General features: G+C 43.3%; 1 protein-coding gene across 2 annotated transcripts in view; it reads left to right on the plus strand.

Annotated features, from left to right (window-relative positions):
• LOC128703650 (cytochrome P450 3A21-like) overlaps nt 1–26471 on the plus strand; it is a gene marked incomplete at its 5' end in the record, with an annotated part of 79214 nt that overhangs the window by 13802 nt on the left and 38941 nt on the right. Inside the window, 1 exon segment of one of the 2 annotated variants that reach the window (XM_070086885.1) lies at nt 4882–5100. Within the exon segment in view, the coding sequence (XP_069942986.1) occupies nt 4882–5100 (219 nt within the window). 2 annotated transcript variants of the gene reach the window in all.

Below are 26471 nucleotides of genomic sequence, written 5' to 3' on the forward strand. Positions count from 1 at the left end.
GTAGTGATAAAAGAATTTGTTAGATTCTTGTCGGAATAATTAATTTTTGTGACCCTCGTTCTGGTCACAGTAATCTCAGTTAGCTACATAATCTGTTATAGTGCCTCTGTTCTCTATGACATCCCTGTCCTCACTGATCCTCCTACTGCTCATCTGCTGTCTCGGTGCCGATGTCAGGTTAAGAGCTCTTCCATTTTAAAAATGGAAGAGCTCTTAACCTACAGGGTTTATTTAGCACTTGGAGAATGGGAGACATTCAGGTTCGATCGATATCATTCTCCACATCTGTTATTCGGCCTATTTTTTAATCATGTCTGTTTTTTTTATTCCATCGTCAAGATCATTAATATAGATTATAAACAATAAGGTGCCAAAACTCATCTCTGTGATAAACCAGTTGTGATCTATCCCCATACTGCAGTCTGTATTCATGTCATCTGCTGTCTATCAGTCCACCATGCCTTGTTCCTGGAGTCACTTTCATCCTCTACCATATGATGTCACTTTTTTTGAAAAAAAAAAAAATGTTTGTGACTATCAAGAAGCTTAATAAAATTAAACTAAACATTTACTGCCTAAAATGTCTTATAGAATAATGCTAGTAAATTTATTAGGCAAAAATCACTCCATGTGTGATTACCTAAACATTCATTTCTCTTCTTTGCACAATTTTGTATTTTTGTACTAGTTTATGTGTTGTTCCTTCACATTTTACCCAGTTATCCACATCTTTTGTGCGCATTTCGAATGACAAAATAGATCCTATATTTAAACCTCCTCTCAGACTCTTAAAATACCAAGTTTAAATCAAACCAAGTTTGCAGATATTTTACAATTAGCCGAAAATAATCTTCAGTACCAGGAGCATCTCAGTTTTCTTCTGTAATGCCAGAATCATAAGTAATCACTGTGATGACATCATAGCACTCCTTTAGTACTAAATGTTAACCGAACTTTTATAATTTTGGCAGAAACCTGGCAAAAACATCAGTTTTCCTGGGTAAGCTGCCATTCATAGTTGCAAATTTTATCAAACGGAAGGTGGCATTGCAGTATAATATACCTGATAACAAAAAGAAGCTGTCTAAATATCCACATAACAACATAAGCATCTTTGGGGATAAATCTAAAGACCTATTCATAAACAAATTTAACAAGCATCACTTAATATTTGCTTTTGACTTGAATATCAATCTTATCCAAGCAGAAGGCCCACAAATAGTTGGCTGCCCTAAACGTATGTAATTGCCTATCATTACCTTCTGTAACCAAACCCACGAGAATTACTGACACATCTTCATTTTCTTTTGGCCACATTTGGGCAAACATAACCGGTATAATCACTGATAACACAACTAATAATTACACAACCTTTCTGGCTAACAAAATCACCAATTGGCCACTAAAATATTTCATTTAGGTTCCCTGACAAGATTTCAGTGAATAACACTAAGTAACACAATTTTTGTTCCTGGCAAATACGTGTTATTTTACCAACTTTCATTGCAAAACTATAGAAAATACCCATTATTCCCTTTAATCTTTGTTTTTGTGGCTTCCAGGATGAATTTTTTAAACAAAAAATGGGTAAATTTCAATATTTTTTGCTAGTTTTTGGATGTAAAAAAAAATACATTAAATAAAATTTACGTTAATGAAATAAAATTTACGCAAATTTTATTTTAAACTTTCTGAAACTTATTTACAAAGTTAAAAATGAGCAGTTTCTCTAGATTTGTGAGCAGCAACAAATCACTTTCCTGTTTAAGCCTCTAAATGTAGTCTGCCATCATGTTATCATTATAAGATCTCTGATATCTGTGTTAAGTCCATTATATCTTGGTGGAAGCGCTCCCCTTGCTTCTCTGAATATGCTCTCACGTTCTCCTTGAAATAGTCAAAATGAGCATCAAGGATATGGACCTTAAGGGATATCCTACTGCCCATCTGACCATATCGTTTTACCAAGGTTTCAACAAGGTCCACATAATTGTCAGCCTTGTTGTTGCCCAGAAAGCCCTGTGCTACAGCAACAAAACTCTCTCAGCACTCCATGATTTTCCTGACTTGTGGTCCAGTGAAGATGCCAGCCTTCACCTTTGCCTCTGATAGCTTGGGAAAGAATCCTTGAAGATACTTGAGGGCTGCAGACTGTCAAGAACTGTAACAAACTGTTTCATTAGCCCTAGTTTGATGTGTAATTTAAGGAACAGAACCTTCTCAAGATCCACCAATAGTTTATGTTTGATATTATGCCTTCCTACTGAGAACTCAGTCCATTGAGGCCTGTGCTTCCTCTGGTAATGTGTTGCTCTGTCTCTACTGTCCCAATGACAAAGATAACAGGGAAACTTGGCAAAGCCTCCTTAAGAGTCCCATCAAAATTGCCACCATTTTGAAGTCTCCAAGAACATCCCAGACATACTTATCATAGTTCAATGCCTCCAGAAGAAGTTTGACACTATTGTAGTCCTTAAGATGCAATGAATCAGCCAAGAGAAGAGATGGATACTTGCTCCCATTGTGCAGAAGTACAGCTTTTAGGCTTCTGGAGAAGCTGCATCAAACAAGCCTGATGCATCATTACAGTAGCACAACTTGTCTTCATTAGTGAAGAAGCTTGAGAAATGTTGATGTTTTCTTTGGCTTGTCACTTGCACATTTTCATTCACCAAGTCCCACTTCCTGAGCTTTCAAATCAAAAGCTCAGCGTTTGACTTTGTCAAACCAAGATCTCCGATAAGGTCATTGAGGTCTGTTTGGTTTGGGTAGTAAGGATTCATCCGAACAGCTTCATCTGTGAGATCGTAGTCTTGTTCACTGTGATCTTCATTTTCTGATTTGCTGCTTTCTTCTTTTGACGGTTGACTTCTTTCAGGAAGATCAGTACTGTGTGGTACTGGTGCAATAAAAGAGGGAAGGTCTGGATAAGAAATAGCAAGTGGATTTTTTCCAGCTCGGCGTTTGGAAGGATCCACCAGACAGAAGTAGCAGTTGGTTGAGTGATCAGTGGGTTCACGCCATATTCTAGGAACAGCAAACTCCATGGCTCTTTTTTCTCCTCTGTACCATCCTGTAAAAGAACAAAATAATTAGTTTCTGTTATTCATTTTATTTCAAAAATTTTCCTATTCAAGATTTTACCCTTCATATAACTAATGACTTTCTTCCTTTCCAATGATTTCTTACAATGTTCACAAGCAAAATGAGGGGCCCAGGTCTTGTCTTGGTCCACAACTGGCATGACAAAATATGCTTTCTAAGCATCACACATTTTTTAAGATGCTGTTACAGAGAACCTCTTTCCTCTTGGCTAAATGAATTGACGACATATGTAGCAGAATCCATCTGGAGAATGATTGCAGACTCTTGATGCCATTTCACTTCTGATGTGTCTTCTCAGGTAGCCAGAGCTGAACTGAATGTTAGTTTGTGAACCCCTGTTTTTATATTTGTCAAGCAACACCCTAGAACATAAAAGTTTTAAATCAGTCTTATTTGAAAGTGTTCCAGAAGTGTCCTGACCATAAAAGCAAAATCTGGGATCATTTTTTTTTAATTTTGCTTAGTTACAAAAGAACTGAGAAATGATAATTATTTCCCAGGAACACGAGAAAGCGAAATTTTGTCACATAGTGTTACATACGTCAGGATCTGACAGTAACACTTCATCATTAACCCAAGCTGTCAGCATTAGATGTCTCAGGGTATAGTCCTTGACCTACTATTATTATTCCTCATACATACCTGTGACCTACTAACTGCCTCTCAGAACTTAACACAATCCTGTTGTCTTCAACAACACAGTCAATAAGGAGTTCGTAAAGATTTCTGTTTGACAACCAACAAACTTACACTCAGTATTGACAAGATGTACATGTTGTTCGGGAATAAAGCTAAAAATAAACAGTTCACACATAGGCAAGACGAGAGGAAATTCTTAGGAAAGCGCCTTGACAACAACCTGAAGTAAAACACTCGCAGACAACATGTATCTGAAGAAAAAATCTAGAACTGTTAGCATTCTATGGAAAAAAAAGTACGGCACTTTGTTCCACAAACATTTATTATTCTCTCTGTTCTACACTCAAGTCTATTCCTACTTCACTTACGGAATCTGTGCTTAATGATCTACTACAGCAAGTCTACATACCAATGTTACGCGGCAGAAATCAGCTGTAATAATAAACACCCAGTCAGGTTCCAGACAACACTCCCCCCCCCCCCACTGTTCAAATGTTCTAACTTCCTCATCATATAACAAATTCTTACCTACTGCTGCAATAAAACACATGATCATAATCCAAGAATTAAGTTTCTCCTTGATTAACCACATACATACACACCTTATATAGGAACCCCAAACAAATAAAGGGCCCTAAATTGTAACTCCCATGCAGAAGATGCAAAAGAGTGCCCCTCCAGCCATCTACTTCAAAAAAATAGTTAAAAAGTTTCACTTAACTCTGACCCAAACCCAACTTTGATTAAAAGTCCAAAGTTATCTATTGTAACCCTGATTGTTAACATCATGTTAACATCCATACGGAACATATCACTAATATACTTCAACAAATAGCTAAAAATATATTCTTTAGAATTTACTATTACTGATGTAAAACTAAATTGTTACTTGACATCTCAAAACAATTAAATGAAAAAAAAATTAAAAAAAATACGAAATATAGTATTGTATTTAAATCAGATGATTTTATACTCCACTTATCTTGAATTTCAAATCAGTCAAATTAAGATCTGACCGAGATTCTATGGTCACATTTATTTATTTTCCTAATTTATATTTATTCTCGGAGGTGCAATTTTATTTATGAAAAACTATAAAGTAAATAAATATGGCGAATAGGTGTCATTCTGTTACAGTGCTGACGGACGAAACAATTATGGCTCAGTGTGTGTTGTTTTTTGCCGCTGGTTATGATACTATGGCCTCCACTCTAGCCGTCTTGTCTTTCCTTCTGGCCAAGCATCCCATGCATCAGCAACGTCTCCGTCAGGAGTTGCAGCAAATAATTCAAGAGGAAGGTGATATTACATACCAGAGCATCATGGACGCAAAGTTTCTCAACGCTTGTGTAATGGGTGAGTAAATATCTCTAAGTTATTGCTCGTGATTACTTCTAAATGTTAATTAAATATTACAGAATGTGTGGAGCTCGATCCCATGGCAAGGGAGTCGTAAAACTCGCAGGCCAGTGTGTTATACAATGGACCGAACTGGTCTAATAAGATTTATCCAGCTAGGTACATTTCTTTACACCATAGTTATCATGTGTCAGGCTGTGATCAGTGGTATATTACAGACCATTCTGGAAAAATACCCTGACTTTTCTCCTTGTAAACAAAGCCTTACCACGTGTGTGTGTGTGTGTGTGTACTCACCTAATTGTAGGTGCAGAGATCGAGACTCGGCTCCTGGTCCCGCCTCTTCGCTGGTCGCTACTTGGCCCTCTCTCTCAATGTTCCACGAGCTTCATTATACCTCGTGTTAAAACTATGTATAGTTCCTGCCTCCACTACATCACTTGCCAGACTATACCAGTTCCTGGCAACTTTATGACTGCAAAAATACTTCCTAACATCTCTCTGACTCATCTGAGTCTTCAACTTGCAATTGTGACCCCTCGTTTCTGAGTCCCCTCTCTGGAACCCTGTCTCTGTCCACCTTATCTACTCCTCGCAGTATTTTGTATGTCATTATCATGTGTGAGTATGTGAGTGTGTGTGTGTGTGTGTGTGTGTGTGTACTCACCTAGTTGTACTCACCTGGTTGTGGTTCCAAGGGTCGATTCATAGCTCCTGGCCCCGCCTCTTCACTGGCCGCTACTGGATCACTCTCCCTGCAGCATGAGCTTAATCATACCTCTGCTTATCTACGAATGGATTCTGCCTCCACTATATCGATTTCCAAACCATTCCACTTCCTGACTACCCTGAGACTGAAGAAATACTTCCTAACATCCCTGTGATTTATCCATGTCTTCAATTTTCAACTGTGTCCCGCTGTTGCTGTGTCCCATCTCTGGAACATTCTCTGTCCACCTTGTCAATTCTTCTCAGTATTTTATATGTCGTTATCATGTCCCCCCATCTCTCCTGTCCTCCAGTGTCTTCAGGTCGATTTCCGTTATCCTCTCCTCGTAGGACATACCCCTTAGCTCTGGGAGTAGTCTTGTTGCAAACCTTTGCACTTTCTCAAGTTTTTTTACTTACTTGGCTAGATGTGGGTTCCAAACTGGTGCCGCATACTCCAATATGGGCCTAGCGTACACAGTGTACAGGGTCCTGAACGAATCTTTATTAAGATGGAGGAATGTTGTTCTTAGGTTTGCTAGGCGCCCACATGCTGCAGCAGTTATTTGGTTGATGTGAGCCTCAGGAGATGTGTCTAGTGTTATATTCATCCCAAGATATGTTTCCTTGAGAGAGGTTTGTAGTCTCTGGCCCCCTAGACTGTACTCCGTCTGCAGCCTTCTTTGCCCTTCCCCAATCTTCATGACTTTGCCTTTGGTGGGGCTGAACTCCAGGAGCCAATTGCTGGAAGAGGCCTGCAGCCTGTCCAAATCCCTTTGCAGTTCTGCCTGGTCTTCGTCCGACTGAATATTTCTCATCAACTTCACATCATCTGCAAAAAGGGACACTTCGGAGTCTATTCCTTCTGTCATGTCGTTCACAAATACCTAGGACTGATTCTTGAGGCACCCCGCTCGTTACCGGCTCCCATTCTGACACTTCGCCACGTTCCATGACTCGCTGTTGTCTTCCTGACAGGTATGCCCTGATCCACTGTAGTGCCTTCCCTGTTAACCCTGCCTGTTTCTCCAGCTTCTGCAATAATATCTTTGGTTGAACTGTGTCAAACACCTTCTTACAATCCAAGAAAATGCAAATTACCCAACCCTCTCTCTCTTGTCTTACTATCGTCACCCTGTCATAGAACTGCAGTAGGTTTGTGATGCAGAACTTCCCATCCCTGAAACCGTGCTGGCTGTAGTTGATAAGCTCATTCCTTTCTAGGTGCTCCACCACTCAACTCCTGATAATTTTCTCCATGACTTTGCATACTATACACGTCAGTGACACTGGTCTGTATATCGTAGGGGTTCTTAAATGGAGATATCGAGGGTTGAAGGTAGACACACTTGTTGGATGGTTACGATATATTGTCAGACTGAGATGATGGGAGATGGAGCCCAGCCTTGCCGTGTTCTTCGCCTGGGTGTCTACGCCGAGTGAGACCGGGGCAGAGGTACGAGCGTACACATGCGCATCCCGTGACGTCACACAAAGTCACAGGCCTACAAGGGATCTCCTATCTAAAGCACATGGATGATACTAATATGCTATGCTATATAACACAGGGATCAGCAACTATGCTGACATGTAGTTCAATGCTTAGTGTGTCTCCTTTTTTAATAATTGGGACTACATTTGCTGTCTTTCATACTTCCGGAAATCGTCCTGTTTCGATAGATGTGTTGAAGATAGTTGTTAGTGGTTCACAAAGTGCCTCTGCTCCCTCTCTCAGGACCCATGGAGAGATGTTATCTGGCCCCATCGCCTTTTAGCAAAACTGCAAACTCTGGGAATTGCAGGCTCTACACTATATCTTCTCAGTGATTACCTTCATGGTAGATCTCTATGGGTAGTTCTCAATGGAACAGAATCAGCAAGACATCCTATTGGGGCAAGTGTTCCACAAGGAAGCGTTCTGGGACCATAGTTATGTAATGTCTACTTCAATGACCTTCTTCATCTCATCCCAGAATCCCATGCATATACAGACGACTGTACACTGACATTCACTTACCCAAGAGAAGAAATGCCAGCTGCTCTAAGGTACATCAATCATCAGCTCAGGGCTACATCAGCGTGGGGAAATAAATGGCAAGTAACATTTGCACCTGAGAAAACATAAATGATGATGATCTCTAGGCACCAAGATGGTAATGCCGGTGCAGTAGTAAGGATGAATGAGAGGGTGTTGGCACTTGGGAAAGAAGTTGATATCCTTGGGGTGAAATTTGACTCAAAACTGACCATGAAAAACCACGTTGTAAATCTTGCAAACAAGGCAGCCAGGAAGCTTACAGCACTTCCCCGTATCTCGCATCTGCTTGACAGTAGGGGGTTGCAAGATTCTGTACGAGGCACAAGTATGCTCACACCTTGAGTATGTTCCACTTTCTTGGTTCGCCTGCTTCCCTTCTCATCTGCGACTGCTTGACAGGGTAGAGAACAGAGCAAGTCGTCTCATCTCTCGCCTGGACCAATCCTGGATAGATCTGTCATTTCAGCAGAGCCTTTAACACAGGAGGGAAGTGGGTGGCCTTTCTGTTATGTACAAGGCCAATATTGTCAAAGTACCACACTCGGATCCACTTCGAGGACAGCGTGAAGCAAGCTTCTATACCACAAGACGGGCAGAAAGCAGCAACTTCACTCTGGCTGTACCCTTCTCCAGAACATCACTTCATCTGAGATCATTTATCTCCAGAGTGGCTCGAGTATGGAACACATTCGTACAACATTATGATGTCAACGAGATAAAGTCAGTTGATCAAATGAAAATGCTGACCCATAGATGGCTCCAATTTCATCCTGTTCCCTACTTGCATGTTTCATAACAATAAAAATGCTTTCAAATGAGCTGATGTAGGTAACAGCTCTTAGCCTGTCAATAAAGTTAGGAATCCTTAACCTGTAAATAGCTTGTCAATAAAGCTAGGGATCCTTAACCTAACCTTGTCAAACCCTGTGTAAAAAAGAGAGAGAGAAAGAGAGAGATAGAGGGTAGAGTGACTGTCGGTTGGTCGGGTCGGGAGGGTGAGGGGGTGTAATGAGTCACTAGGGCAGTGGTTCCCAAACTTTTTCAGCTTGTTACCCAATTTAACATGCCACATAAAGCATGTTACCCCTTTCACAAAATGTTGTTATTATTGATATATATGGCTAAACGTGAACGTATACAGCCTCGCATACTCTGCTAATCCTAGCAAAACCATTGAAAACGTAAGAACCACACATACATTATATATAAAATTAATAATAGCTACAAATTCACAGTAAGTGGGTAAATACTAACTATATACTGCACAGGGCAGTACACATGCATACCAGCTTATGTCTACCTCGGCTGATGCTCACAGATAAACTGACAGTGTGAAATAGAGGCAGCCTCAGGAAGTGAGTGACGCGTACTGGACAGGTCGATCTGGGCTACTGAGTGACTTTTGTCCTGAAGCATACTTGTCAAAATACTTTTGGGTTTCCACACACTTAGCTATATATTTCTTCTTTTCTAATACTGTATATTAGTTTTGATGTTTATTGTTATTTGGTTTAACTTTATTACTTACTTATAATAGGTTTACTTTACAACTTTATATACTAAGACAAAGTTAACAATAATCCTCATACCGGGTACCGCATTGTTTTCTTGATTTTCAGAATTCATAACTTTTTGTCATCCCCTCCATTACCCCCTCCCTTCAAAATGACCCCCAGAGTCAGGGGCAATTTACCCCCAGTTTGGGAACCACTGCACTAGGGGTTAGGGATACCTTGAGTGGGGTGGAGACTGTTAGTGGAGACACCGAGAGAGAGAGAGAGAGAGAGAGAGAGAGAGCGAGAGAGCGAGAGCGAGAGAGAGAGAGAGAGAGAGAGAGAGAGAGAGAGAGAGAGAGAGAGAGAGAGAGAGAGAGAGAGAGGAGCGAGAGAGAGGGGTGAAAGAGGGAGTAAGTTGGTAGGTGGTTGGGGGTTTGGTGTGGGTGGGTTGGTGGTATCTTGTGTTCCAGAGTAAGGGTTAGGGAAAACCTTAAGGAGGGGGTGGAGACTGTTATTGGAGACAACGCTTTATGCTCGTTGCCCAGGAATAATCTGCGCCTCACCCTTGTATGTCTTAATATTCTACCAACGTACTAATAGTAATACTTTTAATACTAACAACAATTTATACTAATAATGTACTCAACTTCTACAACCTGAACACTGTATTGTGTGTGTGTGTGTGTTTATAGTCCTTTAGTATAGCCATGTATATCAATGTACGTACTAACAACAGTGTTTGCACTTACTCCTGCGCACGCACGCCTCCTACCAAGGTCATCTATTCCTTGCTCCTGCCAATTTTGTCTTCCTACTAATGCTAGGTGCTGTATGTATGGTAATCACTCCGGAGCAGGGTTTGTGACAGCCAGCTACCAGTGATTGCAGGGCCGACTTTATCACTCAAACTTCCCCTTTTACCACAAACATAGGTGATTTGTATGTTACTCCTAAGAGATATCCATCCCAGTGCCCGCTGTATGATGACTCATACACTTCACTATGGCTGGCAGCGTTGAACTCGTTGACATTCCTGAATCCTGGTTCTACTTCAGTTTCTTCTCTGTAATTGTTTTAATCTTATGTACAGTGCTTCAGTCACACCACTAGATTTACACTTTACTGTCTGCCTTGGGGTCACAATTTATCACATATCCCTTATGATGACTGGCACCATCCTGGCTGCATGGTTAGTTAAGACTCATTGTCGTACCGCATGTTATTATCTAATACGCTGTTGTTGTGTAATGCCCTTGTTATTTCTAATACACTGTTAACTATAATACACTGTTAACTAATACACTCGTTATCATCTAGCACACTATCTTGCACTACACACTTGTTAATCTTGAATTTGCAGTAGTGCTGGCTTATGGCAACACTGTCTATCCCAGCTCTATGCCTCTGCTTCCCCACTTCTGGCAGTGTGTACTCACCTATTTGTACTCACCTATTTGTGGTTACAGGGGTCGATTCATTGCTCTTGGCCCCGCCTCGTCACTGATTGCTACTAGGTCCTCTCTCTCCCTGTTCCATGAGCTTTATCAAACCCATAGTTTTAACTATGTATGGTTCCCTTCCCCACCCCACTACATAAATTTCTAGGCTATTCCAGTGCCTGACTACTCTATGACTGAAGAAATACGTCCTAACATCCCTTTGATTCATCTGAGTCTTCAACTTCCAATTGTGACCTCTTGTTTCTGTGTCCCATCTCTGGAACATCCCGTCTTTGTCCACCTTGTCTATTCTGCGCAGTATTTTATATGTCGTTATGATGTCTCCCCTGACCCTCCTGTCCTCCAGTGTCGTCAGGTCGAATTCCCTTAACCTTTCCCATTAGCTCTGGGACTAGTCTTGTTGCAAAACTTTGCACTTTCTCTAAGTTCTTGACGTGCTTGACCAGGTGTGGATTCCAAATTGGTGCTGCATACTCCAGTATGGGCCTGACGTAAATGGTATACAGAGTCTTGAACGATTCCTTACTGAGGTATCGGAACGCTATCCTTAGGTTTGCCAGACGCCGGTACGCTGCAGGAGTTATCTGACTGATGTGCGCCTCAGAAGATGTGCTCGGTGTTATACTCACCCCCAGATCTTTTTCCTTGAGTGAGGTTTGCAGTCTTTGGCCATCTAGACTACACTGTGTCTGCAGACTTCTTTGCCCATCCCCAATCTTCATGACTTTGCATTTGGCAGGGTTAAACTCAAGGAGCCAGTTGCTGGACCAGGCTTGTAGCCTGTCCAGGTCTCTTTGTAGTCCTGCCTGATCCTGGACCGATTTGATTCTCCTCATTAATTTCACATCATCTGCAAACAAGGACACTTCTGAGTCTATCCCTTCTGTTATGTCATTCACATAAACCAAAAACAGCACAGGTCCTAGGACTGACCCCTGTGGAACCCCGCTTGTCACAAGTGCCCACTCTGACACCTCGTCACGTACCATGACTCGTTGTTGCCTCCCTGTCAGGTATTCTCTGATCCATTACAGTGCCTTTCCTGTTATGTGTGCCTGATCCTCTAGCTTTTGCAGTAATCTGTTGTGAGGAACTGTGCCGAAGGCCTTCTTTCAGTCCAAGAAAATGCAGCCTATTTACCCCTCTCTCTCTTGTCTTACCTCTGTCTCCTTGTCATGAAACTCCAGTAGGTTTGTGACACAGGATTTTCCTTCCCTGAAACCGTGCTGGTTGTCGATTATACATTTGTTTCTTTCCAGGTGCTCCACCACTCTCCTCCTGATGATCTTCTCCATGATTTTGTATACTATACATGTTAGTGACACAGGTCTGTAGTTTAATGTCTCATGTCTGTCCTCTTTTTTTAAAAATTGGGATTACATTTGCCATCATCCATATCTCAGGGAGTTGTCCAGTTTCAATGGATGTGTTGAAGATCTTTGTTAATGGTACACACAGCATTTCTGCTCCCTCTCTAAGAACCCACGGAAAGATGTTGTCTGGTCCCACCGCCTTTGAGGTGCCAGTTCACATAGCAGCTTCTTCACCTCCTCTTGGTTATGTGTACCTCATCCAGCACTTGTTGGTGTACCTCTTTGTTCTGATTTCCTGGTGTCCTTCCAGTTTCCACTGTAAATACTCCTTTAACCTCGTGTTGAGCTTCTCACTTACCTCTCGGTCGTTTCTTGTGAACTCCCCATCACCCTTCCTCAGTCTGATTACCTGGTCCTTGACTGTTGTTTTCCTCCTGATGTGGCTATACAACTGCTTCGGATCAAACTTAACTTTCGATGCTATGTCATTTTCATACAGTCGCTGAGCCTATGCATATTCGTTTCTGGCTTTCGGCTAATCTCTTTATTTTCCTGAGTTCTTTGTCTTCTGTACCTTTTCCAATCTCTAGTACACCTAGTTTTTGCCTCCCTACGCCTTTGGGTGAACCAAGGACTCGTTCTGTTCTTCCCATTATTTCTGTTTCCCTTGTGTATGTGTGTGTGTGTGTGTGTGTGGTTGCATGGGTCGAGACTCAGCTCCTGGCCCCGCCTCTTCACTGACAGCTACTACGTTCTTTCTCTCTCTGCTTGCTGAGCTTTGTCTTACCTTGTCTTAAAGCTATGTATGATTCCTGCCTCCACTACATCACTTGCTAGGCTATTCCACTTCCTGACGACTGAAGAAATACTGAAGAAATACTTCCTAACATCTCTCTGACTCGTCTGAGTCTTCAACTTCCAACTGTGACCCCTTGTTTCTGTCTCCCCTCTCTGGAACAACCTGTCTCTGTCTACCTTATCTATTCCACACAGTATTTTGTATGTCGTTATCATGTCTCCCCTGACCCTCCTGTCCTCCAATGTCGTCAGTCTGATTTCCCTTAACCTTTCTTCATAGGACATACCCCTGAGCTCCTGAACTAGCCCTGTTGCAAACCTTTGTACTTTCTCTAATTTCTTGACGTGCTTGACCAGGTGTGGGTTCCAAACTGGAGCTGCATACTCCAGTATGGGCCTGATGTACACAGTGTACAGTGTCTTGAACTATTCCTTACTAAGGTATCGGAACGCTATTCTCAAGTTTGTCAAGTGCCCATATGCTGCAACAGCTATCTGGTCGATGTGTGCCTCCGGAGACATGCTCGGTGTTATGGTCACCCCAAGATCTTTCTCCCTGAGCGAGGTTTGCAACCTTTGGCCACCTAGTCTATACTCTGTATGTGGTCTTCTTTGCTCTTCTCCATTCTTCGTGACTTTGCGTTTGGCAGGAATGAATTCAAGAAGCCAGTTGCTGGACCACGTGCCCTGCCTGTCCAGGTCTCTTTGAAGTCCTGCCTGATTCTCATCTGATTTAATTCTCCTCATTAACTTCACATCATCTGCGAACAGGGACACCTCTGAGTCTATCCCTTCCATTATGTCATTCACATATACCAAAAATAGTACTGGTCCTAGGACCGACCCCTGTGGGGCCCCCGCTCGTCACAAGTGCCCACTGCGACACCTCATTACGTACCATGACTCGTTGTTGCCTCCCTGTCAGGTATTCTCTGATTCATTGCAGTACCCTTCCTGTTATATGCACCTGATCCTTTAGTTTCTGCAATAGCCACTTGTGAGGAATTTGCCGAGGGCCTTCTTGCAGTCCAAGAAAATTCAATCAACAAACCCCTCTCTCTCGTGTCACACTTCTGTAACTTTGTCATAAAACTTCAGAAGGTTTGTGACACAGGATTTGCCTTCCATGAATCCGTGCTGGTTGTCGTTTACAATCTTGTTCCACTCCAGGTGCTCCACCACTCTCCTCCTGATAATCTTCTCCGTGACTTTGCGTAATATACACATCAATGACACTGGTCTGTAATTTAGTGCCTCTTTTCTGTCTCCTTTTTTAAAAATGGGAACTACATTTGCTGTCTTCCATACCTCAGGTAGTTGCCCAGTTTCAAGGGATGTGTTGAAGATTGTGGTTAATGGCACACACAGTATATATGCTCCATCCCTGAGTACCCATGGGGAAATGTTGTCTAGTCCCATTGCCTTTGAGTTATCAAGGTCATTTTAGCAGCTTCTTCACCTCCTCCTCAGTTGTGTGCATATCATCCAGCACTTGTTGGTCTATTACCTGTTGGTGTCCCCCTCTGTCCTGTCTTCCCAGAGTCCTTCCTGTCTCCACTGTGAATACTCCTTAAATCTCATGTTGAGCTTCTCGCATACCTCTTGATCGTTTCTAGTGAGTTCCCCACCTTCTTTCCTCAGCCTGATCACCTGGTCTTTAGCTGTCGTCTTTCTCCTATTATGGCTAAACAGCATTTTCGGGTCAGACTTGGCTTTCGATGCTATGTCATTTTCGTACTGTCGCTGGGCCTCCCTCCTTATCTGTGGCTCTTCGACTGATCTCCTTGTTTTCCTGGGTCCTTTGCCTTCTGTACCTCTTCCATTATCTAATGCACTTAGCTTTTGCCTCCCTGCACCTTCGGGTAAACCAAGGTCTCGCTTTGGTCTTCTCATTGTTTCTGTTGCCCTTGGGAACAAACCTTTCCTCTGCCTCCTTGCATTTTGTTGTTACATGTTCCATCATTTCATTTATTGACATTCCTACAATTTCTCTGTCCCACTGCACCTCGCACAGGAAGTTCCTCATACCTGTGTAGTCCCCCCTTTTATAGCTTGGCTTTTCCTGTTCGACTCCTGTTATCCTCTCCAACTGTAACTCTACTATATAATCAAAACTCAGGGGTATGTGGTCACTAGCTCCGAGGGGCCACTTATGTGTGAGGTCATCTATGTCTGAGCTACTCAGGGTGAACACAAGGTCCTGTCTTGCTGGTTCATCTTCCCCTCTCTCTCTCTGGTATTGTCCCTGATGTGTTGATGCATGAGGTTTTCCAGTACCATATCCATCATCTTGGATCTCCATGTTTTGGGTCCCCCATGAGGCTCCAGGTTTTCCCAATCGATCTCCCTGTGGTTGAAATCACCCATAACCAGTAACTTTGCTCTGCACGATTGAGCTCTTCGTGCCACCTCAGCCAGTGTGTCCACCATCGCTCTGTTGTTCTCATCATATTCTTCCCTTGGCCTCCTGCAGTTCTGTGGTGGGTTATACCATATGTGTGTGTGTGTGTGTGTGTGTGTGTGTGTGTGTGTGTGTGTGTGTGTGTGTGTGTGTGTGTGTGTGTGTGTGCGTGCGTGTGTGTGTGTGTGTGTGTGTGTGTTTACTTACGTAATTGAGGTTGTAAGGGTCGATTCACAGCTCCTGGCCCTGCCTCCTCACTGGCCGCTACTCTGTCACTCTTGCAGGTAGATGAGCTTCATTATACTTCTTCTTATGTATGGATCCTGACTCCACTATGTTACTTCCCTGCCTATTTCACTTCCTAACAACTCTGACTGAAGAAATACTTCCTAACATCCCTGTGGCTCAATGAGTCTTCAACTTCTAACCGAGACCCCTTGTTGCTGTGCCCCATATCTGGAACATCCTGTCTCTGCCCACCTTATCGATTTCTCTCAGTATTTTCTCAGTATGTCGTAGGACATACCCCTTGGTTCTGGGGATAGTATTGCTGCAAACCTTTGAACTTCCTCTAGTTTCCTCACATGCTTGGCTAGGTGAAGGTTCCAAATTGGCGCTGCATACTTCAATATGGGCATAACGTACACAGTGTACAGGGTCCTGAGTGACTCCTTATTAAGATGCTGCTCTTAGGTTTGCTAGGCACCCACATGCTGCAGTAGTTATTTGATTGATTTGCACCTCAGGAGATGTGCCCAGTGTTATACTCACACCAAGAGCCTTTTCCTTGAGAGAGGTTCGTAAGCTCTGGCTCCCTGGACTGTACTCCATCTGTGGTCTTCTTTGTCCTTCCCCAATCTTCATGACTTTGCACTCGGAGGGGCTGAACTCCAGGAGCCAGTTGATGGACCAGGCCTGCAGCCTGTCCTGATCCCTGTGTAGTTCTGCCTGGTCCTCGTCGGATTGAATTATTCTCATAGGATGGGATCATTCCTTTCTAGATGTTCCACAACTCTTCTCCTGATAATCTTCTCCATGACTTTGCATACTATACATGTTAGTGACACTGGTCTGTAGTTTAGTGTCTTTCTCCTTTTTTAAAAATTAGGACTATATTTGCTGTCTTCCATGCCTCAGGCAATCTCCCTGTTTCGATAGATGTGTTGAATATTGTTGTTAAGGGTACACATAGTGCCTCTGCTCCCTCTCTCAAGACCCATGGAGATATGTTATCTGGCCCCATTGCCTTCACTTCTTCCTCAGTTGTGTTTACTGTGTCCAGCACTTGGTGGTGTACCCCACCTCTCCGTTTTTCTGGAGCCCCTTCTGTCTCCTCTGTGAACACTTCTTGGAATCTCATGTTGAGTTTCTCACATACTTCACGGTCGTTTCTTGTTGCCTCTCCTCCTTCCTTCCTTAGCCTGATTACCTGGTCCTTGACTGTTGTTTTCCTCCTTATGTGGCTGTATAACAGCTACAGGTCAGATTTGGCTATCGCTGCTATGTCGTTTTCATATTGTCGTTGGGCCTCCCTTCGTATCTGTGCATATTCATTTCTGGCTCTACGACTGCTCTCCTTATTCTCCTGGGTCCTTTGCCTTCTATACTTCTTCCATTTCCTAGCACACTTGGTTTTTGCCTCCCTCCACCTTTGGGTGAACCATGGGCTCATCCTGGCTTTTTCATTATTCCTGTTACCCTTGGGCACAAACCTATCCTCAGCTTCCTTGCAAATTGTTGTTACATATTCCATCATCTCATTAACTGACTTCCCTGCCAGTTCTCACTGATCGCTACTAGGTCCTCTCTCAGCTTCCTAAGCTTTGTCATGCCTCTTCTTAAAACTATGTATGGTTCCTGCCTCCACTACGTCACTAGCTAGGCTATTCCACTTCCTGACGACTTTATGACTGAAGAAATACTTCCTAGCATCCCTGTGACTCGTCTGAGTCTTCAGCTTCCAATTGTGACCCCTTGTTTCTGTGTCCCCTCTCTGGAACATCCTGTCTCTGTCCACCTTGTCTATTCCCCACAGTATCTTGTATTACGTTATCATATCTCCCCTGACCCTTCTGTCCTCCAATGTTGTCAGTCCGATTTCCCTCAACCTTTCATCGTATGACATTCCCCTAAGCTCTGGAACTAGCCTTGTTGCAAACCTTTGTACTTTCTCTAACTTCATGACGTGCTTGACCAGGTGTGGCTTCCAGACTGGTGCAGCGTACTCCAGTATGGGCCTAACATACACAGTGTACAGTGTCTTGAACGATTCCTTATTAAGGTATCGGAACGCTATTCTCAGGTTTGCCAGGCGCCCGTAAGCTGCAGCAGTTATCTGGTTGATGTGTGCCTCCGGTGACGTGTTAGGTGTTATGGTCACCCCAAGATCTTTCTCTCTGGGTGAGGTCTGTAGTCTTTGTCCACCTAGCCTATACTCTGTCTGCGGTCTTCTTTGCCCTTCCCCAATCTTCATGACTTTGCATTTGGCAGTGTTGAATTCAAGAAGCCAGTTTCTGGATCACGTGTCCAGCCTGTCTAGGTCTCTTTGCAGTCCTGCCTCATCCTCATCCGATTTAATTCTTCTCATCAACTTCACATCATCTGCGAATAGGGACACTTCAGAGTCTATCCCTTCCATCATGTCATTCACATGTCAAAAATAGCACTGGTCCTAGACTAGTCCTTGTGGGACCCCACTCGTCACAGGCGCCCACTGTGATACCTCTTATCGTACCATGACTCGTTGTTGTTTCCCTGTCAGGTATTCCCTGATCTATTGCAGTGCCCCCCCTGTTATATGCGCCTGATCCTCCAGCTTCTGCACTAATCTCTTGAGAGGAACTGTGTCAAAGGCCTTCTTGCAGTCCAGGAAAATTGAATCGACCCACCCCTCTCTCTCATGTCTTACTTTTGTTACCTTGTCATAAATCTCCACAAGGTTTGTGACACAGGATTTGCCTTCCATGAATCCATGCTGGTTTTCATTTATAATCTTGTTCTATTCCAGGTGTTCCCCCACTCTCCTCCTGATAATCTTCTCCATGACTTTGCATGCTATACATGTCAGAGACACAGGTCTGTAGTTTAGTGCCTCGTTTCTGTCTCCTTTCTTAAAAATAGAGATTACATTTACCCTCTTCCATATCTCAGGTAGTTGCCCAGTTTCAAGGGATGTGTTGAAGATTGTGGTTAGGGGCACACACAGCATCTCTGCTCCTTCTCTAAGGACCCATGGAGAGATGTTGTCCGGTCCCATCGCCTTTGAGGTATCAAGGTCACTTAGCAGCTTCTGCATCTTCTCCTCGGTTGTTCATATGTCATCCAACACTTGTTGGTATATTCCCAGTTGATGTTCGCTTCTGTGCTGTCTTCCCAGAGCCCTTCCTGTCTCTATTGTAAAAACTTCCTTAAATCTACTGATCATTTCTTGTGAGTTCTCCGCCTTCTGTCCTCAGTCTGATCACCTGGTCTTTGACTGTTGTCTTCCTCCTGATGTGGCTATACAACAGTTTCGGGTCAGTCTTGACTTTCGATGCTATGTTATTTTCTTACTGTCGCTGGGCCTCCCTCCTTACCTGTGCATACCCGTTCCTGGCTCTGCGACTAATCTCCCTATTTTCATGTGTTTTATGCCTTCTGTACTTTTTCTATTCTCTGTTGCACTTAGTTTTTGCCTCCTTACACCTTCAGGTAAACCAGGGGTTCGTTCTGGTCTTCCCATTGTTTCTGTTGCCCTTGGGAATAAACGTTTCCACTGCCTCCATGCATTTTGTTGTTACATATTCCATCATTTCATTTACTGGCTTTCCTAACAGTTCTTTGTCCCACGGAACCTCCTGCAGGAAGTTCCTCAAACCTATGTAGTCCCCTCTTTTATAGTCTGGCTTTTCCCATTCAACTCCTGTTACTTTCTCCACTTGCAACTCTACCATGTATTCAAAGCACAGAACCACGTGGTCACTAGCTCCTAGGGGACTCTCATATGTGATGTCCTCAATGTCTGAACTGCCCAGGGTGAACACAAGGGCGAATCATGCTGGTTCATCCTCCCCTCTCACTCTGGTAGTGTCCTTAACATGCTGGCAGATGAGATTTTCCAGCACCACATCCAACATCTTGGCTCTCAATGTTTCAGGACTCCCATGTGGCTCCAGGTTTTCTCAGTCAATCTCCCTGTGGTTGAAATCACCCATAACCAGCAACTTTGCTCTGCTCGAGTGAGCCCTTCTTGCCACCTCAGCAAGTGTGTCCACCATTGCTCTGTTGCTCTCTTCATATTCCTCTCTTGGCCTCCTGCAGTTCTGTGGTGGATTATACATCACTGCAATGACCACCTTGTGCTCCCCAGACTGAAGTGTACCTACTATGTAGTCCCTTTCTCCAGTCTGGTCTATGCCTCCCATTTTCTCAAATTTCCAAAGGCTTTTTACGAGCAATGCAACCCCTCCTCCTACTCTGCCCCTTCTATCCTTCCTCATGATCTGATATCCTGGTGGGAAGATTGCATCTGTTACTCTCTCAGTGAGTTTTGTTTCTGTAACTGCTAGGAATTTAAACTGATAGATTATTGAGGTATGGATGTTTGTGGGAAACAATCAGGCTGCAGCATTAGTGTTAAAAACAGCAGTTATTTCCGGGATACCTCAGGGATTTGTTTAAAAGACAATATTCAAAATAAAGTTGCTTGTAATGGCAAATCAGTTGATCAACAAACAAAGAGAGATAGTAGAGGGCAAATAGTAGGAGTCTAAAAAATAAGATAGATGAGCTAAGATTACTTGCAAGTGTAGGTAATATAGATATTATTGGTATAACAGAGACCTGGTTCAACCTGAAAGATAGAGAAATGCCTTCGGAATGCAACATACAGGGTTATAAACTATTCCACACTGATAGGGTCAACAGGAAGGGTGGTGGAGTGGCAATGTATGTCAGAGAAAATTTAAATTGTTGTCTTAGACATGATATAAGATTAGAAACATCTAACACAGAATCTGTTTGGCTACAGTTTCTCGAAGGATGTGACAAATTAATTTTGGGTGTGATTTATAGGCCCCCAAACCTTGATAGGGAGTGCAGTAAGCTGTTATGGAACAAAATTCATAAGGCATCTAGATATGAAAAGGTTGTGATTTTGGGAGATTTTAACTTTATACAAATTGATTGGAACAATATAACAGGAAATCTTGAGTCTAGCGACTTTCTTGATATGATCCAGGATTGCTTTCTAGAACAGGTTGTGACAGAACCAACTAGAGGAAACAATCTGCTTGACTTGGTTCTTGCTAGCAAAGACTCACTAATTAATAATCTTGAGGTTAATGATGAGCTTGGGGAAAGTGATCACAAATCACTTAGTTTCAATATATCATGGAATTACCCAGACAACTGCAATTAAATCTCTGTCCCAGATTTTCGCTTGGCCGACTTCATGAGACTGAAAAATTACCTGGGTGGGCTAAATTGGGATGTCCTGACTATTGGTCAGGTAGGTGATCTTGATTGCCAATATGACGTTTTTCAGAGCATAGTTCTAGCTGCCCAGACAACTTTTGTTCCTAGTAGGGAAATTAGATCTAACAAAAATTATCCCAAATCGATGAACAATAGATTAAAACATCACATTGGTCAAAAGAGAGGCATATATAGGCGTATCAAAAGAGGGGATGGGGAGTTAAGAAATCAATATATTCAATTAAAGAGAGAAATAAAGAAAGGAATAAGAAAAGCAAAAAGGGATTATTAGGCTAAGGTCGCAAGGGATTCAAAGACTAACCCAAAAGGGTTCTTTCAGGTATACAGAAGTAAGATTAGGGACAAGATTGGCCCACTTAAGAGTAACTCTGGTCAGATCACTGACAGTGATAAGGATAAGTGTGAAATTCTCAATCCCTACTTCCTCTCAGTTTTCACCCAGGAAAATACTAGCGATATTCCTGAAATAATACATTATGTAGAACAGGATGATAATAAACTATGTACGATTGCAGTAACTAGTGACATGGTCCTCAGACAAATAGAGAAACTAAAACCTAACAAATCCCCAGGCCCTGATGAACTGTTTGCAAGGGTGTTAAAGGAATGTAAAGAGGAACTTAGCATACCTTTGGCTAATCTTTTTAACATATCACTACAAACTGGCATAGTGCCTCATAAGTGGAAAATGGCAAATGTAATACCTATTTACAAGACAGGTGACAGGTCCTTGGCTTCGAACTATAGACCAATAAGCCTTACCTCCATAGTTGGAAAATTTATGGAATCAATAATTGCCGATGCAATTCGTAGCCATCTTGACAGGCACAGATTGATTAATGAATCTCAACACGGTTTTACAAAGGGGCGTTCCTGTCTCACGAATTTACTAACTTTTTTCACTAAGGTGTTTGAGGAGGTAGATCATGGTAATGAATATGATATTGTGTATATGGACTTCAGTAAGGCTTTCGATAGAGTTCCACACCACAGGCTATTGAGGAAACTTAAGGCACACGGAATAGGAGGAGAATTTTTTTCCTGGGTAGAGGCAAGGCTGACAAATAGACAGCATAGAGTTTACATAAATGGGGAGAAATCAGAATGGGGGCACGTCACAAGCGGTGTTCCTCAGGGGTCAGTGTTGGGCCCGTTGTTGTTCAAAATTTACATAAACGACATAGATGAGGGAATAAATAGCGACATAAGCAAATTTGCTGATGACACCAAAATAGGCCGTCCAATTCATTCTAATGAGGACACTAGAGCACTCCAGGATGATTTGAATACACTGATGCAATGGTCGGAGAAGTGGCAGATACTGTTTAGTATTGACAAATGCAAAGTTCTAAATGTTGGACAGTTAAATAACCATGCCACACATAAACTAAATAATGTTGATCTTAATACTACTGATTGCGAAAAGGATTTAGGAGTTCTGGTTAGCAGTAATCTAAAACCAAGACAACAGTGCATTAGTGTTCACAAGAAAGCTAATAGAATTCTTGGCTTCATATCTAGAAGTATAAATAATAGATGTCCTCAGGTTGTTCTTCAACTCTATACATCCTTGGTTAGGCCTCATTTAGTCTATGCTGCTCAATTCTGGTCACCGTATTACTGAATGGATATAAATGCTCTGGAAAACGTACAGAGGAGGATGACAAAGATGATCCAATGTATCAGAAATCTTCCTTTTGAGGATAGACTGAGGGCCCTGAGTCTGCACTCTCTCGAGAGACGTAGAATTAGGGGGGATATGATAGCAGCAATGGTTTCAAGTTGGAAAAATTCAGATTCAGGAAGGATATAGGAAAACAATGGTTTGGTAATAGAGTTGTGGATGAGTGGAACAAACTCCCGAGTACAGTTATTCAGGCTAAAACGTTGTGTAGTTTTAAAAATAGGTTAGATAAATACATGAGTGGGTGTGGGTGGGTGTGAGTTGGACCGACTAACTTGTGCTCCTGGGTCTGGTGCAGTGCTCCATCCTTGAGTGGAGGTGGCCAGACTGGGTGGGTCATTAGGCTAATCCGGGGTGGGTGGGTCATTGGTCTAATCCCGGGGGGGGGGACATGGACCTGCTGTGCATGGGTCAGTAGGCCTCCTGCAGTGTTCCTTCTTTCTTATGTTCTTATGCTCTTATGGTGTCTGGGAACTTCTCATTGATTCTTTCTTGCCACTCCTCATATTTATTCGTTAATCAATCCGCATTTGTGTACCAAACCTTCAACTTCTGTCCTAATACTGAAACTGTGGTCCTGGGGGAATATTGGGGATGGGAGAGCAGGAGCCCTGGAGGGGGCATGTGAGGTGTTGCAGTGGGGGTGGAGGAAGAGTTCCCATAGGGGGTTACTGTTAGGGTAGGGTTCGTTGTGCGGGGGATGGGGTCAGAGGGATCAGTGGGTGATTGGTGGTTTAGATTGTCCAGTTACCTTGGGGGGTGTCGTGGTTAGAATCCTTCTGCGGGTGTTTCTCGGGGGTGTGCTTGCCCTTCCACATGTGCCTGGGTTATTCTGCTCGTCTTCGTCATTTCCTCCCATTCCTCCTTTCGTTTTTGCACTCTCTCTTTCAGTATCATCCTTTCCTCCTGTGTTCTGTCTCGATCGAGGTACTCACTCTGGAACTCCTGTTTGCCTCTCAGCCGAGCTTTCTCCTGCAGGATCATGGCTCGAGTTGATTCTACCTTGAAAATTACTTTGAGAGGCCGTTTCCTTCTCTTTGTGAACCACCCAATTCTCCGAAAATTTGCCACCTGGGTCATGTCTCCCTCGCCTATCACCTTCATACCTTCAATCGCTTTTTCTCCTGTGTGAGTGTGTGTGTGTGTACTCACCTATTTGTACTCACCTATTTGTGGTTGCAGGGGTCGAGTCATAGCTCCTGGCCCCGCCTCTTCACTGATTGCTACTAGGTCCTCTCTCTCCCTGCTCCATGAGCTTTATCATACCTCGCCTTAAAACTATGTATGGTTCCCGCCTCCACTACTTCACTTTCTAGACTATTCCACGACTTGACTACTCTATGACTGAAGAAATACTTCCTAACATCCCTTTGATTCATCTGAGTCTTCAACTTCCAATTGTGACCTCTTGTGTATGTGTCCCATCTCTGGAACATCCTGTCTTTGTCCACCGTGTCTATTCTGCGCAGTATTTTATATGTCGTTATCATGTCTCCCCTGACCCTCCTGGCCTCCAGTGTCGTCAGGCCGATTTCCCTCAACCTTTCTTCGTACGACAATCCCCGTAGCTCTGGGACTAGTCTTGTTGCAAACCTTTGCACTTTCTCTAATTTCTTGACGTGCTTGACTAGGTGTGGATTCCAAACTGGTGCTGCATACTCCAGTATGGGCCTGACGTAAATGGTATACAGTGTCTTGAACGACTCCTTATTGAGGTATCGGAACGCTATCCGTAGGTTTGCCAGGCGCCCGTATGCTGCAGCAGTTATCTGATTTATGTGCGCCTCAGGAGATATGCTCGGTGTTATACTCACCCCCAGATCTTTTTCCTTGAGTGAGGTTTGCAGTCTTTGGCCATCTAAACTATATTGTGTCTGCGGTCTTCTTTGCCCTTCCCCAATCTTCATGACTTTGCATTTGGCAGGGTTAAACTCAAGGAGCCAGTTTCTGGACCAGGCTTGTAGCCTGTCCAGGTCTCTTTGTAGTCCTGCCTGATCCTCATCCGATTTGATTCTTCTCATTAACTTCACATCATCTGCAAACAAGGACACTTCTGAGTCTATCCCTTCCGTTATGTCGTTCACATATACCAAGAACAGCACAGGTCCTAGGACTGACCCCTGTGGAACCCCGCTTGTCACAAGCGCCCACTCTGACACCTCGTCACGTACCATGACTCGTTGTTGCCTCCCTGTCAGGTATTCTCTGATCCATTGCAGTGCCTTTCCTGTTATGTGTGCCTGATCTTCTAGCTTTTTCAGTAACCTCTTGTGAGGAACTGTGTCGAAGGCCTTTTTGCAGTCCAAAAAAATGCAGTCGATCCACCCCTCTCTCTCTTGTCTTACTTCTGTCACCTTGTCATAAAACTCTAGTAGGTTTGTGACACAGGATTTTCCTTCCCTGAAACCATGCTGGTTGTCAATTATACACTTGTTTCTTTCCAGGTGCTCCACCACTCTCCTCCTGATGATCTTCTCCATGACCTTGCATACTATACACGTTAGTGATACAGGTCTGTAGTTTAGTGCCTCATGTCTGTCTCCCTTTTTAAAAATTGGGACTACATTTGCCATCTTCCATACCTCAGGGAGTTGCCCAGTTTCAAATGATGTGTTGAAGATCTTTGTTAATGGTACATGCATTATCTCTGCTCCCTCTTTAAGGACCCACGGAGAGATGTTGTCTGCTCCCACCGCCTTTGAGGTGTCAAGTTCGCATAGCAGCTTCTTCACCTCCTCCTTGGTTATATGTACCTCATCCAGCACTTGCTGGTGTACCCCCCTGTTCTGATTTCCTGGAGTCCTACTGGTTTCCACTGTAAATACTTCTTTAAATCTCGTGTTGAGCTCCTGACATGCCTCCCGGTCGTTTCTTGTGAATTCCCCATACCCTTCCTCAGTCTGATTACCTGGTCCTTGACTGTTGTTTTCCTCCTGATGTGGCTGTACAACAGCTTCGGGTCAGTCTTAACTTTCGATGCTATGTCATTTTCGTATTGCTGCTGAGCCTCCCTTCTTATCTGTGCATATTCGTTTCTGGCTCTTCGGCTAATCTCTTTATTTTCCTGAGTTCTCTGTCTTCTGTACCTTTTCCATTCTCTAGTACACCTAGTTTTTGCCTCCCTACACCTTTGGGTAAACCAAGGACTCGATCTGTTCTTCCCATTATTTCTGTTTCCCTTGGGAACAAACCTCTCCTGTGCCTCCTTGCATTTTGTTGTGACATAGTCCATCATTTCTTGTACTGGTTTTCCTGTCAGTTCCCTCTCCCAGTGAATGTCTTGAAAGAAGTTCCTCAAGCCTGAGTAGTTCCCCCTTTTGTAGTTTGGTTTTTCCCACCCTATTCCTGCTGCTCTCTCCACTTGGAGCTCAACTATGTAGTCGAAGCACAGAACCACATGATCACTAGCTCCCAGGGGCCTTTCATACATGATATCCTCTATGTCAGAACTACCCAAGGTGAATACAAGGTCCAGTCTTGCTGGTTCTTTCTCTCCTCTCTCTCTGGTAGTGTCTCTAACATCTTGATGCATGAGGTTTTCCAGTACCACATCCATCATCTTGGCTCTCCATGTTTCGGGACCCCCATGGGGCTCCAGGTTTTCCCAGTCAATCTCCTTGTGATTGAAATCACCCATAACTAGTAACTTTGCTCCCCCCATGTGTGCTCTTCTGGCCACCTCGGCTAGTGTGTCGACCATTGCTCTGTTGCTCTCATCTTATTCATTCTTCTCTTGGCCTCCTGCAGTTCTGTGGTGGGTTGTACATTACTGCAATTATCACCTTATGTCCCTCTGACTGGATTGTTCCTACTAAGTAGTCCCTTTCGCCTGTGCCGTCCATTCCTTCCATTTTCTCAAAACCCCAGTGGTTTTTAATGATCAGTGCAACTTCTCCTTCCCTCTCCTCCCTCTGTCTTTCCTGAGGATTTGATATCCAGGTGGAAAGATTGAATCTGTTATTATTCTGGTGAGTTTTGTTTCTGTGAGTGCTATT

Source organism: Cherax quadricarinatus, chromosome 20 (genome assembly GCF_038502225.1).
Source record: "Cherax quadricarinatus isolate ZL_2023a chromosome 20, ASM3850222v1, whole genome shotgun sequence".
In the NCBI taxonomy this organism is placed as follows: domain Eukaryota; kingdom Metazoa; phylum Arthropoda; class Malacostraca; order Decapoda; family Parastacidae; genus Cherax; species Cherax quadricarinatus.